This window comes from Falco cherrug, chromosome 1 (assembly GCF_023634085.1).
Source record: "Falco cherrug isolate bFalChe1 chromosome 1, bFalChe1.pri, whole genome shotgun sequence".
Taxonomy (NCBI): Eukaryota; Metazoa; Chordata; class Aves; order Falconiformes; family Falconidae; genus Falco; species Falco cherrug.
In genome coordinates, this window is record NC_073697.1 from 73,905,487 (window position 1) to 73,925,542 (window position 20,056).

General features: G+C 41.5%; 1 protein-coding gene across 18 annotated transcripts in view; it reads right to left on the reverse strand.

The window, feature by feature from the left end:
• Positions 1–3,307: 3,307 nt before the first annotated feature.
• LOC102054640 (melanopsin-like) overlaps positions 3,308–20,056 on the reverse strand; it is a 49,939-nt gene continuing 33,190 nt past the window's right edge. For 14 of the 18 annotated variants that reach the window (XM_055715959.1, XM_055715934.1, XM_055715949.1 and 11 more), the window contains 4 exons: positions 16,049–16,223; positions 13,859–13,945; positions 12,008–12,157; positions 3,308–6,763 (listed from right to left, as the gene is read on the reverse strand). In XM_055715959.1, the coding sequence (XP_055571934.1) occupies positions 6,374–6,763; positions 12,008–12,157; positions 13,859–13,945; positions 16,049–16,223 (802 nt within the window). In that variant the 3' untranslated portion in view covers positions 3,308–6,373. Of the gene's footprint in view, positions 6,764–9,851; positions 10,098–11,427; positions 11,545–12,007; positions 12,158–13,858; positions 13,946–16,048; positions 16,224–20,056 lie in introns of all 18 variants that reach the window. The other 4 variants (XR_003562047.2, XR_003562049.2, XR_003562046.2 and 1 more) reach the window with 4 other exon arrangements.

Genomic DNA, 20,056 nt, shown 5'->3' on the forward strand with positions numbered 1-20,056 from the left:
GCAAAAGAAGGTCTTAAGCTACACTGCAATTGTAAACATAATTTGGGAGCAGGAGGAGAAGGTCAAACCAAGTCAGCTCCCAGCCTTAGAAAACCATGTGGGTTTTCGGCAGCATGACAGCAAAGAGGGAAATAAAACAAAACGCAGGCTTGTCCTTTCCAGGCTGCTGAAGCTCAAGTTACTTTCACATTACAAAATACCTTAGGGGACAGGCAATTTTCTGCTAAATTTTTCAAAAAGGATGACAGAGATCCTACTGGTCACTCAGCAATTTTTCCCCTCAGCAAATCGGAAGCGGTTATTTGCTCGATGGCTGTACATCATCAAGAAATGTGCTGCATTTCTCCAGTGCGACTCCTGCCTTGTACGCTCTCCTGATGGTCACCTGTGCACTGAAACTCAAAACAAGCTCAGCCTACTTAAAACCACAAACAAACTGGTCATCTCAAGACATTTGTAATACCAGGATTTGATTTTTGTGGGTATTTGGACTTTAAAAAAAATAAAAAAATATTACTTTACTGAAGCAATTGGTGTCTGAGACTGGCTGCTGATGGTTGCCACTGGGGCTACAGCTGGCTATATGTCATCACTTGTACGAGGCTTGAGCTCGGTATAAAACACAGTTGTTCCTTTTGTGTCTAAAATGCATATGCCCCAGGCTCAAAAAAAAAACCAACCAAAACAACCCAACACTTAAAACCCCATATAATTTTCAGAATACACTAATTCAGACAGTTTATGCTAACTTATTACTGTGCCAAAACTGACACCTCACTTGAACAGCCTCTTTTCCTCCCTAGACACGTGTAAAGATAGCAGTCATATCCCCCTCAGTCTTTTTCTGCTGAGCTTAACAAGGCAAATTAAGTTTGCTCTTGCAGATAAAAAAAAATTTTTATCCCCCTTTCCTCCACATGCTTGTGCCCAGATGGTTGAGTCTGGTGACAGTGACCCAAACGTGGCAAAGCTGCTGGTGGCTCCAAGTTAATTTCTGTTGGGTTATCCGTAGATGGAGTTAGACAAAAACACTTGGATGCATTAATTGGTTGGATACAGCTTTTTACATCTGTTATGAAGATGGAGTTGGCCATTTTGCTGCACTCCTGGTGGCTCCACAATTTCCACTATAAGCTGCTGTTTTCATTGACTGCTTACCCAAGTCAAATGCGTTCAGTCTCACATTTTCCACACTTGTAGTCTGCTCTGGGCTGGATTTTTTTTCTTCATCTCAGGAAATAGGGATCATTTGTTTCCAAGAGCACACCCGTGGAAAATTAGTTGTTAACGTTAAATACATCCATCTGTTCCTTTGAAGAGCTTTACCACCTGCTTACAGTGGAAAGGAACCTGAAATTTGCCAAGGAGAAACTCTAGGGAGGCATCTTCTGCTGTCCCTATGAAAATCTATCCACTCTTAGTTCCCTATAAATTTCTGGAAAATACCATTTTCATGTGCACCCACTAGCACATGTGTCTTACTGTTCCATAGGGATCAGACCAGCCCCTCAGCACGGATGGAAAGGGCTGGAGTGCATCACCCTAAGGGAACATGCACTGCTGGTAATGGCAGCAGTCCATCTCCTCACATGTTATTGCCTCTGTGTCTGGCTCATTCAGTCCAGCACAAGGTCCTGAAGATGACAAGGGTCTTCTGAAGCTTTGCTTTAAGGTGAAGAACACATCTGCCTTTTTAAGTAAAAATGCCTACAGATACATAACCACAAATAAAGAGTAAAAATGTTTCAGAATAAAAATGTATATGTCAATGTATTGTACAAGACTCTATGCCCTACAAAAATTTTCTCTCAGAAAAATTTACCACGAAGTATTGGCACTAGGATTGCTGGCACACAGATATAATCCCATACTGGCACACAGGAGAATTAGTAACGATGGATTTACTCCTGACGGACATTTTGCAGTCAGCTTTTCATGTCTTGCTACCACCTGTAGCACCAACAAGTGCAACCAGAGTGCAGACATGAGTGCAAGCCAGACACATCCTAAAGGAAGTAAAATATATGGACAGACATCCGAATTCTTAGTAAGCTATAGTGTATGTTAATACACAAGTAAATGTGACATGCACAGCAAAGGTGTCCCGGCACCAAACTCTCCACTTAAATACTTGTCTATTCAAGGTGTGCAGGCAGAACATTGATGTGTAGACTGAGGTTATGGATGAGGTGCAAAGCAAGAAATAATTATCAGCTTGTGTTGAGATGACCCAGGAGGGACAGTTGCATCTCAGCTCCTTCTGCCTTGTCTGACTTCACCCTGCAGTTACCTAGTACATGCACTTGCTGAATCGATACCGATGCACTGTGGTCAGTTTTGATCTACTTCTATGCGAGAAAGGAGTCCATGCTTAAAACACTGCATAATACACACCTAAGTTTCCAGTTCCCCACTAGCTTGCACAGATTTCACCTATTTGTGAAAGAACCAGACAAAAAAAATACCAAGCATAACCTACACAGGGAATCAGTGAAGAGCAGATGTAAAAAAAGAAAAGTGAGGGGTGGAGACATTTAAGGAAATTAAAAAGAAGGGTATTTGCCTCCCAGTATTTTCCAGTTTTGCTCATCACAACATAAATGTTTTTCAGGCAGCAGAGTGGAAACATTTTCTTGTTCAGGGGTATCTCCTGAAAGGAGGTAAATGGATGGATGTCTGGAAACTGAATGAGCTTTCTAGAAAAAAAGTGGTATTAGGTCCGTCCTTTAACCCAAGGCAGCAAGATTCATTAAGATTCAAGTAAGTAATTTTTTTCTTCTTATTTGAAACCTTTATCAAACCATTGATTTAACTATTAAAAAAAATTCTTTGTCCATTATAAAAGAAAACGTTTACATTTATGGTCTGAAATTTCTGTTACTCATCAAAATAGGAGCATATCCTATAAGTGTGTTATACAAAGATTTAGCAGAAAGAAACCATTTCTGGTTAACAGTCATTCAGATTTAGGAAAAAGATCAAAGATTGCTGTCACAGTTCAAATGTATTGACTGTGGTTAGTTTTTAAAACTTTTGTTTGCCTGATTCCTGACATCCAAGTTGAGGTCATCATATTTCAAAAGTTGCTGAGCAACTTCAGATTTTACCAGGTCGGCAGACTCTAATTTTAGATGCTCTGCACTCAAGTAGGCAAGTGCTTGGTTGCATGTGAGCAGTCTATATGACTTGAAAATAAAGTTATATGTGTACCTTACTGTTCACTGGATCAGAGCACAGGTTTCAAAAGCTTTGACTCAACCTTTTCATTCCTGAAATTAATGACTGAATAAAAAAAACAAACAATGGATAGTTTAGTTTAACTCCTAAGAATTTTTATTCCATTTCAGTGAACCAGTACATTCCTTTGTGAAATGGGAAGCAACAGTTAATATTGTACATTTTTATGTGCCCTCTATTCTAATGTGGCAGCAAAGAAGTTTATGAAGTTTTTCTGCATTGTGGTAGTCAATTTAAGACTCTTCTACTCTGTGACTGATGTTTCTGCAAAAATCTCACAATGAACGTAGTAAGTCTAACTGGTATTTCATACAACTTTATGTTTTATCTCTCTACCGCTATGTCATTTGGCATTCTAGCGTACATCAGTTGAAGTAAACAGTAAACTTGACATTAGCTTCAGAAGCAGTGGTACTAATTGTATATGACATTAACAGTGTACAAGTGAAACACTTCCTCGCATGTACCTCAAGCCCACTAGTTTTCTGAGACACTTTTTTAGTACCAGCACATATGCAAGAGATCACTGGAAAGTCATCTTGTAGACTAAGTAGAATGCAAAACTTTGTCTGGGTAAAGAGGAGTTTGTTGGCTGTTACTTTGGGTCTTACTTTCTTCATCCCATCAGAAACTACGGCAATATCCTGCCTACAGCCTCACCAGTACAAGTCTGTCAACATCTTGAGTGCAAAATCTGCTCTAGGGCATGTTTTTATATCTTGGAACAGCAAATACATTTTCTTATTGTTATTTGGAGTAATTACAACAGTAAAAGTCAGGTATAAGCCTTATAAGAACACTTGCTAAGCAACATCTGGCTCAAGAAGAAAGGAGATACAGCAGCTGAGGATATTACAAGCAAGAAGGTTGGTCACTGCACAGCTGACATAGGAAAAAAAACCCACCAAATCAGACAGGACAGGTTCAGCAACAAAATGAAAAGAATCAGAGATGACAGGACAGTATGCTTACCCTGGGATTAAGCCTCTTTCATTTTCTATGAACTTTGCATTTAATTAACATTTTATTACTCATTGTGGCCAAAACCCCACACAGGATGAACACCTGGCACCAAGGAGCTGCAGGCGAGCACATCCCCATCGCAGTCCCCAGCAGCTGCCCCCCGCTGCCTGCTCACTGTGCCAGTCCTCAAATGCAGGAATTACCTTTGGAAGTGCTGAACTGATTGCAGCTGACCTCGGCGTGATTCCTGACCCGGCACCTGATGGGCACAGCTTTCGGCAACTCAGCCAAAGGTACTGCAGCGCGGTGCTGCCCTGGCCCCGTGCACCAGGGCTGCGTGCAGACGACTACACACATGATGTGGCTCCACCACCCTTTTCCCCTCTTCTCTACAAGGTAAGGAATGTTGGTATGTTGGCCACATTTCTGATGAGGGTCTCTAGACAGCAGAGTACCTCAAATAATAGCAGCATTAAGAGTGCTAGCATTGCAATAGGCAGCCTGTCTCAGCAATCACCTCTGTAACCCAGCAGTGGATTTTTTTTCCCTAGAAAGAGCACAGCCTGTACCAAAAGCAAGTGTCTCGGACCTCTTGACGGTCTGCTGTGCTGACACCCTGCAAAGCCTCGGGTCTGCAAGTTTGGAGGCATTGGATTTCAGTTTGTTCTTCAGTGGTGTTCCTGTCTAGCTAGCGGCAAACAAGATTTGTGCTGTCTTATTTTTTAACAAAGAAATTGTTTTAAAAAATACTGCTATGCTTTCCATCTGTTTTTTTGCATCAGAAGAACAGGAAAAGAGAAATTACCTTTCAAGACCAGCCAGTGCATACACAAAACTTGGAAATGCTCTCAGTGGTCTCTGTGTGATCTAGGATACAGTCAAGGGAATAAACTGAGACTCTGAACATAAACTCTCCCTCTCGTGGATGTCTGAAAGCTACTAGACTCGCTGGATCAAACATTTGCACTATTATATCCAGAGAAATGCCTGCTTTCTACTAAGCTATACTGATATTATGTGGAGAACAACATAGTTTAAGTTATCTACAGTTAAAGTCAGAGACTGAAAGGGAGGATGTGGAGAACACAGGAAAATGAGTAACAAAAGGAGGAATGCAGTTGGGAATAAAATGCTATGAGAGTCTTGTGAACCTGACCCATAATGTGAAGCACAGATAAAATAAACACAATCAGTAACCACAGGTAACGATGTGAGCACAAATCCTGTAGCAAACACCACAGTACTGTGGAGTTGTCTCCTGGATATGATGTTTTACCTGCTCTGAAGGCCTCTGGTAAATGACCTGTAGAAGACATCTGCTGGGTCGTTTTAGAGAAGAGAAGAATCTCCTCTGGAGAGACAAGTGATACGTAGCAGCCAAGGCTTTATTTTTATCAATGACTTGTCAAGCCAGCTGTGAACATTCACCCTTTAAATCACAGACTCATTAGGATACACCCATATTTAGTCAAGATTGTAACTCTGAAGGTGCTCTAACTGCTTCTACAAGTAGTAGTGTATGTTTTAGGGTATAGCACCTTGCCTTTGGACATTCAGGTGATCATGCTAACACTGAAGTAAAATCCAGACTTCTAGCACTAAATTTTAAAGGCAAGCAGTCACTTCCCAGTTATACCATCAATTTATTTATGTCTAGCAAGCTGCCTATTTAAAAAACCAAAACACAACAAAAGCAATGCTGAAAATAATTTGATTAAAAAACAGTTCACATCATCTAGCCATTTGCATTACTGCTGGGGCTGGTGGAAGCAGTGGTCTTGTGGGGCTTCCTATCACCACCCAGAAGAGAGCTGCACAGGTAGCAGAAACATTCAGTAGCTGCCCCTGCTCCTGCTCAGTCATTTTTCCTTCTGCTGGCACCTCTCTCTGTGGTTACAAATCAGGGCCCCACCAAAGCAGGCGGCCAACTTGACCGATGCCACTCAATCTTGCTGCCAGATCTTCCACTGCTCATTTCCTGCAGCACAATCTGAAAGCCTGTTTCCACGCCTGAACTGGTCTGGACAAAGATAAATCTGAAGGCTGCCTAGTGACTACTGTATAAACATACAAAAAGCCTGATGATCTAACCTACAAGGCTTTGGTTATTTGGTATAATTAAGTGGAGAAGATGCCAAGAAAATAATTACCGGAAAGTTTTCTTCTGACAAACTTACGATAGAAATTTCTCAACAGCTTCAAGGAACTCCATGGATGAGCTAAGCCCTTCCAAGTCCAGCAGATTTCCCTTTTTGTTATGAAACTGGAATAATTCAGTCTCTTCCTCTTCCAGTTCCTCTTGAAATAGGTTGGTCTCTGAGGTAGGAATGATGATGATGCGGGGGACTATATTGCTAATGATAGAGCCCAGGACTCCATTAACTTGACTTTCTTGAGTGGCCAGATGTGAAGTGCCTGAGTCTCCTCCTCTGCTGACACTGCTGCTATTCAAATGGACAGGCAGAGAAGCTGTTCTTAGGCAGCTGTTCATGAGTGTTGCAGAGGGACTGTGTAGGACTGGCTGCCCAAACACCTTCTCCAAACAGCTGGAGGAGAGTGAAACCTGGAGTGGAGACATAAGCTTTAGTGTTGTCATGCAGCATATGACTGTGGAAACCAGTATTTAAAAATCTTCATTACCGCCAGTCGCTATTTGAGTTACCAGTCATATTTTCTAAACACACTAATTATTGACTAGAACGAGGGAAATTCATGATGTGTTAACATCTACAGCTTGGAAAGCAGGATGTTAAATGAAGCAAAAGACTACATGTTCAAATATCAGCAGAGATCAAAGAGAAAAAAAAAAACCAAACAAACAAAACAAGAAAAGAAAAGCCCATTCTATACCTGATTTATTTTATGTTTTAAAAAAATACATTTCTCCATTTTTTATACATCTCAAAGTACTGGATAATTGTACATATCTCTTTCTCATGGAAGACATCTCAGATAAGACCCAAGTACACTGTAATCTTTATTTGCCTAATGTTTCATCATCCTTGTGACAATCTCTATCATGGTGTCCCCAAATGGCTCTGGTACTGCCTCGGAGCAGTCGGGGGGTTTGCATTCATCTATTGGACAGTACTTCCACCAACAAAGAAGGGAGAAACAGCAGCTGTGATTTTGCTTTGCTAACCATTCCCCATCTGCCTATTTTGAGAGCACGCTAATTTCTAAATTGGCCCGGATGACAACTCCCCTGTGACCTTTCCATAACTCTTCGTGAATAGTATGCAAATCCAGAGTAAACTAAGTAAGCTTTGAAAGTGTCAGTTAATATTTAAATACACTAGCAACAGTAGGCATGAGTGATCAGGTTTGGCTTGCTTTAAAAAATGACTGTTAAGGTTATAAAATCACTGTGCCAGATACAGCGAGAAGTTAGAAGTCCCTTCTTCCTGGGGAAAAATCAACATTTAAAGTAAAACACAGTTTTTACTTCATTACTATGTGAATTCCCATGAAGGTAATAAAATTCATAGTATGACTAAGCTTTACTTAGATTGCTATAAAGCCCCTTTCAGAGTTATAGTTCTATTTGTTTTTCTTAATGCAGTTGTAAAGCATATTAACTAGCTATACCAAGTCTCTCTCTAGCTTGAGCTTCCCATAATCATAGAATCATAGAATGGATTGGATTAGAAGGGACGTTAAAGATCATCTAATTCCAACACCCCTGCCATGGGCATGGACACCTTCCAGCGGACCAGGTTGCTCAAAGCCCCATCCAACCTGGCCTTGAACGCTTCCAGGGATGGATCATCCACAACTTCCCTGGGCAACCTGCTCCCATACCTCACCACCCTCACAATAAAGAATTTCTTCCTAATATCTAATCTAAATCTACCCTCTTTCAGTTCAAAGCCATTACTCCTTGTCCTATTGCTACAGGCACTTGTTAAAAGTCCCTCTCCAGCTTTCTTGTAGGCCACCTTTACGTATTGGAAGGCTACTATAAAGTCTCCCTGGAGCTTTCTCTTCTGCAAACTGAACAACCCCAACTCTCTCAGCCTGTCCTGTCTTCACAGAAGTGCTCCAGCCCACTGATCATCTTTGTGACACTCCTCTGGACTCACTCGCAGCTCCACATTCTTCTTATGTTGGGGGCCCCAGAGCTGAAGGCAGTGCACCAGGTGGGGTCTCACTAGAGTGGAGTAGAGAAGGAGAATCACTTCCCTCAACCTGCTGGTCACACTTCTTTTGATCCAGCCCAGCATACTTTCTGGGCTGCAGGCACACATTGCCAGGCCATGTTGAGCTTCCCATCCACCAACACCCTCAAGTCTTTCTGCTCAGGGCTGCTCTCAATCTATTCACTGCCCTGCCTGTACCTGTGCTTGGGATTGGCTCAACCCTCATGCAAGACCTTGCACTTGGCCTTGTTGAACTTCATGAGGATCGCATGGGCCCACCTCTCAAGCCTGTCAAGGTCCCTCTGGATGGCATCCCTTCCCTCCAGCGTGTCAACCACACCACACAGCTTGTGGTGTTGTCAACACATTTGCTGAGGGGGCACTCAATCCCAGTGCCCATGTCACTGACAAAAATCTTACACAGCAGCGGTCCGAGTACTGACCCCAAGTTTTGTAAAGTTTTTTTCTCTATTGCAGATATTCCTGTTCTAGTCATAAGCTTCCTTACTTCAACTTCAGTCTCCTTGAAGTGTTCAGGCATTTAATTCTCATGGATTTATAGGGGTTTGGTGCTGAAACTTCTTTAAAAAAGTTAGATCAGTTTCTAGCATGATTACAGCTCAGCAGAGGCTGTAATCTTGGTCCCCTTTGTCTCCACCTAGTCCATGGCCTGTGATACTACCTTTATACTGACTAAACGGTTCCTTAAATCAAAAAGGGAAGGCAGATGGTGGGGTTTTTGGTTTTTGTTTTTTATTTTTTAAGATTTAGGGATCATCATCTCAGTCTTAGCAAGTAGATTGAGAGAATGTTATTGCATAGCATAGGTGTAGCCTGATTTTACAGACAAAAACCCAAATGCTTTTGGTTTTCACAAAAATTTTCATTTTTTATGTTAAAAAGTCAGAATTTTTAGTCTCTCCTTGCCTCCACTCCCCACGTTTCTGTCAATCTGGGTTTAAAACTAGATACTGATATACTCTGAAGCATTGTGTAATTCTGCTCCATAAGCAGGAATCACTCACCAGTCCCCATCGATAATGGTGTCTCCAGCTGCCGTACCTACCCAAGTGCAGGCAAGCACAATGTACTGAAAAAAGTCATTTAAATCAATCTGACAAAGAAGAAAAGTCTGTTTTTCCAAATCAAATATAGCAACAGAATGAAAAAACTCAAAACCACTCCTCCCTTCTTCAAGTGCTGTTTTCACTGCTGCAGAAGGATGGGTTTCTTTTGGATACGGCTTAGTGGGAAGGACACCACTTCCAAGTATTTTTAATAGTTGTCATGCTGGGTAATTCCCTTGACACAAAACCTGGATGCACAGAGCACACTTGGCAACTGTCCTTTGAAATCAAGTATCCAAACCTATCTTATCCTCATGATACATGCCTGCATTTTAATGCTTCCAAAAAGGCCTCTTCCCTGCCATGCCAGGTTTCTAGGTGTCAGTCTACATCAAATCTGTTACCATCCTAATTAACTGCAATAAATCATGGGGCTGGATCATACCTTTGTGGCAGCACAGAAAAGAGTCCCATGTGGTTTTTATGCTCTGGAAAGCACCAAGCCTGGGACACCAATTGGCTTTTTTACTTTCACTTGAGGGATGTCTTTTCTTTTTTGACAACCCATCTGTAATGGTGCATTAAGAATCTTGATCTCAGTCAGTTAAAAGAATTCAGAGGTACATCAGTTTTTTAGATGTTGTTGAGATGGTCTTCTTAAAGAAAACAAAGGAAGCATAAGATTCTTTTCCTAAAAAAAATGTATATTTTGTTAAATCAAAAAGTTAGGTGACCCTTCACCAAAAACACACCTGGATTTCCATACTTGACCATTTTTGGAAGTGCCATAATAGAAATTCAGTCATAAATAACCCAGTAATGCTATTAAAATTCTAAAATAAATATATAAAAATGCAGCGGGGTTTCTTTAGGGTTGGTTGGGTTTTTTTTTAAGGATAAGTGGGTGGCATCATAATGAAAATCTCTAACTGAGCTTGACAAACAAATATTTATTCTGATAGCATGAATATCAATGCATTGCATTTAGCTAACACACAATGGATCTTCACACCACACAGGAATCTTCACCGAAAATACTGAGAAAAGCAAACAAGGCTTTGAGAGTTCAATGTAAATAAACTCCGCACATCTAAGTGACCACCACTGAAAGCCTCAGCACAAAGGTACTATGTTTAAAGACTGTTTATTGAATTAATCCAACAGATGTCTTTCAAGGACGAAGTATAGTGTCTGAGCCTTCTTGTGGGGTACACAGTTGCTAAATTCAAGAAATTCAAGAATACAGGAACATTTATTTAATAATAATTTAAAAAATGTTATGCAGAACACCTCAGACTTATTTTGCTTCTCCTTCCTTGTGAGACCAAAAGCCAGTGGTTCTCCAGAACCTGGAGACAGTCTCTTGTCTTTCGCACTTGCCTACAACCTTGGGCACACTGGTCTAGTGACGGAGGGCAGTAGATTTGAACCCATGTTGCCTGCCACATTTGAAGCCATTGTTTTTCCATCAATACTATTCACAACACTTACAGGAGAAGACCAAGGTTTCTCAGGACTTGATCTTAAGGAGACACATGAAAGAAGACAAGGCAGACACATGCAGGAACTGGATCATCGGATGGCTGGAACTGCTCCTGCTTAAAGCTACGCTGTCTCTAGACAATTAGCCTTGGAGCTGGAAGGGAGCACAACAGACAGAAGCAGATGCTGTAGCTGTCCAAGGTGTGGGTGTTTCATTACACACACTAGAGTCATCCCGTTAAAGGGTGCCTCCATCAGAAAGGGTGCTACTCAGTCTAACCACTATCGGGGGATTGTAAGTCTATGTTTTTTCTTGAAAATGCAGCACTTATATATGCTTGGCATTGTGCCAGCCATACAAATAGTCATTTTGAAACTTGTGTTATAGTTCTGGCAGAAGCTGACTTGCAGGTGACCTACTGCTCCCATCCTCAGCAGTTCCTCAAGGAAATGAGGTGCTCCTCAACAGCATGACACCAAACCTCAGTGGTTTGGGCAATGAGCATGGTGCATCCACAGAAGATGCACTAAGTACTCACCATCTCCTCTTTCAGTAAGGGAAGGGTGGCAGCTGCCAGACTCTCCCACCCTTAGGGAGAAATGGGAGTTTCTTTCTTGTCTTCCCCCTCAACAAAAGTAAAACATTGTAATGTACACTGAAAAGAAGAAAAAGGGTGGTTTCTATCATGTCAAACTCTGGTTTGCAGCCCTGACTTTGTAATAAAAGGATGCTGCCACAATGTGGGCACAAGTGTCAGGATGGGAGGAACCAGAGCTGGGGTAGATAAACAAACAAAGAGGCAAAGACGTTAGCTTACATTTGATGCTACTAAAGGTTTTAATGAAGCTTTAGAGCTATGAGCTGATGCTGGCTTTCCAATAAAACCAGGCAACATATCAGTGAAAAAAAGTTAATAAGACATTATTGGCATTCTTATTAGTCACAAAGAAAGTAATAACAGCAAAGATGAAAAGGCCACTGGAATCCGTATAAATGAAGCCTACAGATGAAACATCTGTATAAAGGTATAAAGGCTGAGCTATTATTCCAGAGATGATGTACTGTAGCAAGATTAACAGTAAAATGGAGAGTCCTCAGCAGAGACTTTTTTTACTTACCTTTTCTGCACTTGCTGCATCACAGCTCCAGGTCTTTGGGAGCAGGACTTTCTTCTCCTGTCTCAGACTTGTTGAGAAAGAATGACTTCGGTGAGGCTGCAGTTTCTTATGAGCTGGCTCTACCGGGTCAAGCTCTACATCGCTCCAGGTCTAATCACAAATGATGAAGGATTTCAGACAGTTACATACTTTCTCCAGTTCTAAAAATTCACAAATTCTGGCAGAAACCATGCACAATTACAGAAAACTAAAGCTGTTCTTACACAGGGCTCACACTCAAAACTCTCCTGGGGAGACGTTTGATTTTTAAGCTTGTTGCTTAACCTGGACTGTTTTTCTGAACAAAAATAAAATATTTTGAAATAATGAAAAATTATTTAATCTCTTTTCACTAGGATTTTTTCAGCGTTTTTATCTCCTTGCTTGTGCTAGGCTTATAGCTGCATAGCACCTGAAGCCTAAAGATAGGAATGAGTACAATCAATCTGTTTAATATGGGTTATGGCATTCCGTGTGACCATCAGCTGGTACAACACCATGGACATGGACAGGTCCAAACCCACATTTATATACATCCCGGCTGGATTCCCAGAACACCCAGGGCTTCTCAAGCCCCATGAACTTGCTTCTTCTCTGAATTGCCATTAGGAAATGGGAGGCAACGGCTGACCTCTGCACTGATTTTCTAGGAGCATGCCAGTAATGGAGCACCATTGTGACATTGCAACCATGCCATTCCACTTACAAGCTTAGGCAGGGGCCATTCATCACCCCTAACTTTGTGGTGACTTTTTGGTTGAATATCAAAGATGAGATCATTCCACTGTTTTCCATACCAGCTTTTAGATCTGGATGAATGGATAAATAGATAGGGCTCCACACAAGTGGGAGGCTAGTGCACAATTCCACTGCATCACCTTGCTCATACATCTATGTATTGCTGCCCGTTTATTCCTTCTCCCTTGTAGAATCAAACTGTAAATACAACTTTATATGACTCATGAACATGTTGGCTCCCTACACTAACATGTGCACAACACACAGAGGAAAGTGTTCGTGGCAACAGCTGTGTCTTTTACAATGGTGCTGGTGTCATTCCTGCCCATCAATACTTTATTGGAGCATTCCAAAATTGCACTCAGTCTTGCTGTCATGCAAAGGCCATTGAGCTTAGCTTTTATTTCAGCAGCTGCTGTTGTAGCTAAAATCTCTACAGCTGCACTGAGCTGTCAGTTGCTCCAAGGAAAATTACCTTTGGCTGCATCATCTCAGCACAATGCAGTGCTGTGCATCGCTAACAGCAGGTGTTTTAGTTGAGACTCCTAAGCCAAAGTTGTGCCAAAGGCTGAAGCCTCTTACCCACGTTATCCCATCTCTTTAAACAGCAACCCCAACCAAATGTGCACAATAACCTTCTAACCCCAATGAACTAAAACCAAGTAGTGACCAACAGTGAAGAACTGAAAGCTTCTTGAATCGGGATGGGTGATCCAACTGAAATTACCTCATTTGGCATCAGACAAAGGATTAATGGGGAGAAAATTTAGGAATAAACTTCAATCCAAGGAAAATTAAAAGGTAAAAGGGGCAAAACAGGTTGGAAATAAGTAAATGAAGATCCTCCATGTTTTAAACTATGTCAACACATTTCCACATCGCTACACATGCTATCTACAATGAGAGAATGAAGCACAAGTGTAAGCAGCCAAGTAGTCCCCATGATCTCAAGGGGGATACAGATGTGTGTGGGTGCTCTCTTTGCTCAAGCTGTTAAACAATCCCAAACAAAATATAAATATACTCTTTTTTTTTTTTTTAATGATAGAATATTTGCATGTTGCATATACTAACCTCGTATTGCAAGGATAATCTGGGTAATTTGTGGTTTATGAAATCATCACAGTTGATACTTTCATGCATCATTGTGTCGTCAGTGGTCTGTGAATGGAATTAAATCAGTAGGATAGATTATCTCATTCTTATTTACGTTGCCACAGAAATATTATGCATTTGTTTATGTTTTCAAGAGCCAAGACAAACGCTAAATTTCATAGCCTATACAAAGTGAGTCACTTTTTTTTCTGTCTCATTAAGGTCTTTTGCCCTGTTATAGCAACAACCAGATAAACGTGAAAGTGCTCCCCATGCCCTGAAGACTATGAGAACCAAGGCGAGCAAATTTGGGGATTCTTGTGCTGTGAGGTGTGGTACAGTAGTCAATCACACTCCACAAGAGTCCCATCACACACTTCAAAACTCCCTTGGGCTCAAACCTGAACAACAGAATGCTAAAAAAGCCTATGCCCAGACTAAGAGAGGCCTTTCACTCTTCTATGTACTGGTTTAATTTAAAATAAATTTTATGGCAGATATATTTTATGAAACATTATTGAAAAAGCTTGTCAATTCTGGACAAGGCCTCTCCTGAGAAGCAGCTTGTCCATTGCATGGTATTTCAAGACCTTCTAATTTTGAATGAGAAAACACGCCCCATTTAAGAGATTTCATGATACTTAAGTATCATCATTATTACCCGTCTTTAATACAGTAACCTGTAGGCTGTTCAGTGATGGCCAGGAATGCTGCTGTGATACATAATATACAATGATAAAGTGGAAGAGGATCCTTGTCTCCCAACAGCTCACTACGTCACCAGCCGTATGGCTGAGGCTACCCAGTAAAGTGCAATTAGTCATTTTAATCGTAACTCTGCCTGATGCAGCCGTATGGTTCATGTGCGAGAGACGCAGCAGCACGGACCGCAAAGGAAACTGTCTTTTGTAATGGGATAGAGTTTGCTTCATTAGGGTTCAGGCACTTAAAGTGGGTTTTCTGTTTTATTTTTTGATTTCACAGCCCAAAGGCCTGAATTTCTTGCCAGCACCCTGGGCACAGCGCTGGCAGCGTCTAGGACACCTGGTTTCCCGGAGTACAGTACATTTTTCGTTCAGGTGTGTTTGCTTTACTGTCTGTCAGCCACAAAAGAATTCAGAAATCTCCCTGGTGCTGCTGCCTGAAAGGAGCGACTTCCATCCTCCAGCAGAAAATGCAGTGCAAAATTAACTTGTTCGAGAGCGGTGCACTGTTCGTGCTGGTTTTCCTGGTGGTCCTAAGTCCGTTCCCAAATGAAGGACTTCCAGCCTTCCCAAGCCACCCGGGAAGGGCCAGCCTGCAGGTGACCACACAGGACAGCCCAGCTCTGGCCTTGCCCGCCCACTGCCACCTGCCTCGTGGGGACAGCCCAGGGTCTGCTGCTCAGCCCTCACAGTGATTTAGAGCCTCGTGAAAGGTTACCGACGGCAGCCATCGTTCAGGGAGGTTTCTTACGGCTGAGCTGAATGCGGGGCAGCCCAGGCCCACAGCTGCCAGTCCTCCCCAGGAGCCCCCTTCCCAGCACCTCTGCACACAAGGCCAGCCTCCTGTGACGCAGAGAGGCAGGCAGGGTCGGGCTGAGAATGGCTGTGAAGAATCTCAAAGGATCCTTTTATTTCTAAGTCCCTCGGTCACCAGCCTTACTGAGACTTGGGGTGTGCTGCTTACAAAACACCCCACCTCGCTCCAGGTGCAGGACTCTTCCAACTCCTCATGATTAAAATCCGGGGGGGGGGGGGGGGGCGCGTTGGAAGGGGGGGAGGGGATGGAAATCAAAGTTTCCTATCCTCCAGAAAATAGACTTCCTTTAAAATAATAAGAAAGCTTTTGGATAGACCACTCAGATACTGGATTATGGGAAGTGGTTGGTGACATAGGGAACGCCTGACAATAGCTCTTTTTTATTCATATTAGACAACCTGAACAGCCATAGTCCCAGTAAGCATCTGAACCATGCAGATATGCTGGCCTGGATAATTTTTGAGATGAGAAATCATGCACAAACTTCCCAAAAAGCTGCAGAAATGACCTCACATGACCCCGAAAATGTAGTTACCCCCCACCGTTTTCCATTCTCTAATTCTGAATATGTATTTATAGAGCTGGTTATTTTGGGAGTTTGAGAAACGTTATACTCCCTTTCCTTCACAGAAACAAGAAAAGACTTACAGCTTCTCCAGTGGAAACTGACGAAACACAAGTGCTCTTGGTCCTGCCAGCAAGAGACTGATGGCTGGAGAGAGAGGTCCTGAATGATGACTCATTTATGGAGCCTCTCAGGAGGTCATTCTTCGATATTCGTATTAGGAACCTCAAGCAGGGAACAGCATTGTGGATGGTTTTTCTGAAGGAAAACAGGAGAAGAGAAAAAATAAACGGCACGTTGAAGATGCAGCTTTGAAAGTCATGTGAAAGTACTGTCTCTTTCCATAACTTCAGCATGGCTTCTGTTTTGATTGAGGTCGTCTCATGGAAACAGCATGGTATATCTAGAGGAAACTACTCAACAGGCTGAAAGGAAAATAGCAGGTGGCTTCTGGGCCTTGCGTCAAAACACATATGGAAGAGCTGCATGGATAAGTAGTAAGAAATGAAAATATCTTGAAGACCATGATTTGTTTCTGATTTAATTAAAATGTTAACCCCAAAAAACTTTCAGGTTAGCAGGTATGAAGGTCTTCACTGTGCAAAGGCACAGGACAAGGGAAGAAAAAGGGAGGGGGAGAAGGCCAGAAGAATCAGATATTGTTATTTATTTGTATCACGGCAGCTCCTGTAAATTCCTATCAGGAATTAATACTCTGCACAAGCATAGAGGAGAAGGTCCCAAAGAAATTAAAACCTGCCTTATTTGTCAAATAATAATCTCAGTCATGGCTGTATGAGTGTTCTTCTCCTGGCTCCAGGCCTGGCCCTGCATGGAGCAGGAGAGCCCAAGAGCCTCCCCTGCACAATGCCAGCTGGCCTTGCTCCTTGCTGTCACCGAGAGCTGGCAGGACAATGCTAGCCAGAGCACTGCATTTGGTATAACACCTCCCCAGTGCCTCCCATTCCATTATTTCAGCCCAACAGACAAAGCTAATAATGGCACAAACCCAAGTGAACAAGTCAAGAAGTGAGGCAGCAGGGAGGCATATGGAAAACAACTGATACACAGGATTTATGGATCAGTGACAGATGTTGCTATATTGACTTTACACTGAGATGCAAGTCAAGTAGGTGTATATTGTAAAATCTTTGCTTCTATAGATAGCAGGTTTGTTGAATAACTAGTACATTTTAAGTTATCATTTCTATTCTCATGAATGATCACACGTGTTATAGCCTCAGAGACCTAATTCTGGGATCACAAGATGAGATTACTGGTTTGTCAATTAAAAAAGCAAGCAAACAAACAAAAACCAACAAAAAAAACCACCAACAAAATAAACTACTGCCACCACCACACCCCAATATGTAGCATCATCAGCACTCTCAGTATACCAGACTTCTGTGTGTCTTTGCTCTCTAACTTCAAAGGCAACTGAACAGCAACTCTGTGCCTACAGTGGAGACAAGTACTGAAGAAAGCTTTCTACCTGCACCATCATTCCTGATTCTGCCAAGACCCCTGCCAGTGAGCTGGCAGACCCCCACCAAGCTGCTTGGAGGTGCAGGAGTCTGCCCATATGGTGCCGGATAAAAAAAAAAAGAAAAAAAAAAAGAGCTAATGTGGTGCAGGAAATAAAAAGTTTTGAGAATCAGCAAGGGTTTACAGGACATAAGAAAATGCCAAGCCCCCATAAGTTAATTTTCATGTTGAAGACCTCAGGCTGGTGCTGAAAAAGCATCGGCCAGCTTTTTTCCCCAGCTGAGAAGGCTAAACCACTTCCCTCCGACATAGATGTAGCTTTTTATGTCTGCCACAGTCTACCTGGGGCTGGAAACTAATCAATAACTTCAAGTTGGTGTAAAACATACCATCCCATTTATTAATTGGGATTTCATGCAGAGACCTCCTCATGCTGGAATTTCGGGAAATATATTTTCAAGGACAACATAAGAACATTTTTGATGTCTTGAGGGACCAGAGTTTTAATTTTACTAACATTTGGGAGCACTGTTGAAGGACATTTTGTTGGCTGGGATGACAGTACAGATTTTGAAAGGAGTTTTAATACTGTACGTGTGAAATACATAATAGGTACAAAGCACTTATTTAATGATATTTTTATAAGCCACTGAAATAAAATTCACCTAAAGTCAAATATGTAGTAATTGCAAACAATTCTTTGATAAAATACTGCAGTTCAAAATTATTTATGATTATTCAGTTATTTATGATGGAACAATTTTGAATAAGTCATTTTGTATAAGTGTGTTTCTCTTGGGAGCAAGTTGGAAACATGGAGATGCAGAATTTCCATTTGCTATGAACAAATGATTAAAAACCCTAAAAATTCCAAAAGGTAAGGAATTTTCTGCAATAACTAACACAGCCAAGCGATGTTCTCTCACATACAGGTTGTTAAAGGAGTGAAAACTGTCTTCCCCCACAAAAGAGCATTTTGTGAATTAAAACTTTGCATACATTTCCTTACCTACATTTGTTACTTCCAGTGATACCTGTCAGGGAAAGAAGTGTTTTTCTCCTGTGTGCTGGTGGGGAGCGGGTTTGTCGGGGGTAGTATAGCAGGTAACTTCTTAGACCAGTTCTTAACTGAGTACTATCATAAAGATCACTGTCGTATTTTCAGTTACATTCATTGCAATGTACTTTTTTGATTGCTTAAGGAAAAGAAACCCCACAAAAAGACTTATTCGATCTGTTGGGGTGTTATGATGCAGGGACAGCAATTCTATGCCAAAAAGTATCTTGCTTTGGTAGTGGCATGCCATTGGTTTGAGCCATATCTGAACATTTTAGGTCCTGATGTCTAGATGCCCTTTCCTAGAAAGTTAACTTAGTTCAGTAGTTCCAATGGAAAATTGCAATTTAACCCCTGCCCAAACCCTTAAGTCTTGGACCTGAGCAGACTGACCCATTTATCCATCATTGGATAAATTACTTTCAAGGCATAATGCGAATTATTAGAAGATTTGGAAATTATACAGCAACATTGATCTTTACATACATATTCATTATTCACTGTTCAAACAAAATTGCTCCTGCCAACATATTTTCACCAGCTGATTTCTTGGTGTACTGTAGCTGCTTTTTCACTTTTAAAACCACATGCTTGAGTCATCACGGGGCACCCAATGTTACTTCTTTTCCTGACTGGATGACTCCTAAGTCTATGAAATGCCTTCACAACAACTCCATAAACACTTCTCTTGTTGATACGTCTAGAAATATAAATTAGGAAGCAGGAAAAAATGAAACAAAACACTTGTTAAGAGTGTGTCTGAAATCCTGTTTCAGACTTCAGCCTTTTTCTTAATAAAGTCTTACTTATAAAAGCCAAGGCTGATAGGAAAAAGACTAATTGAAGCAGTTGGATGTATAGTAGCTGCTTTGAAAACACTCACTTGACCTTGCAAAATTACTGTAAGGAATCACCAAACATAATACCTTTGGATCAGAAAAAAATAACAGGTTCATAATGCATCAGCCAGACATGCAAAATTTGTCATTCAACTTCCACAAGCTCTCAGAGATTAGTCATTGCCCTGTTCTAAACCAAAATGCTCCACAATCTTCAAAGAATAAGATGGACTGAGGTTTTTGGAGGATGCGAGATGGTGTTAATTACAATAGCAGACATATTCAAACAAAATACGTATTTTCACCATTTCTGGGTGTATTGCCACTGGCCTTACGACTTTAAACCACCACACGACTGTTCATCAGACATTCAAAAAAAATGAATTCAACTTCCAGCTCCCAGATCCTATTCTTCAGGCAATATAAGTTAGCAGCTTTTCCCCTTCTTGGGCGAGACAAACCTCATACCAACGACTAACCCTGCCATCTAGTGGCACTTATACATTTATCACCACAGCATTGCCGTTTTGTCGGAACTTTTGATGCAGCATCCCTTTGTGGTAGATACACTTTGAAAGACTTGCAGAAAAATCTAAAGATATGCTGAATAGCAGCTCTGTTACAAGCATTTCTCCTTTTATAGAGTAAAGTCTTTTTTTTACCACCAGTGTTTAAGAAACACATTACATACAGCTATGGGAGGAAATTGC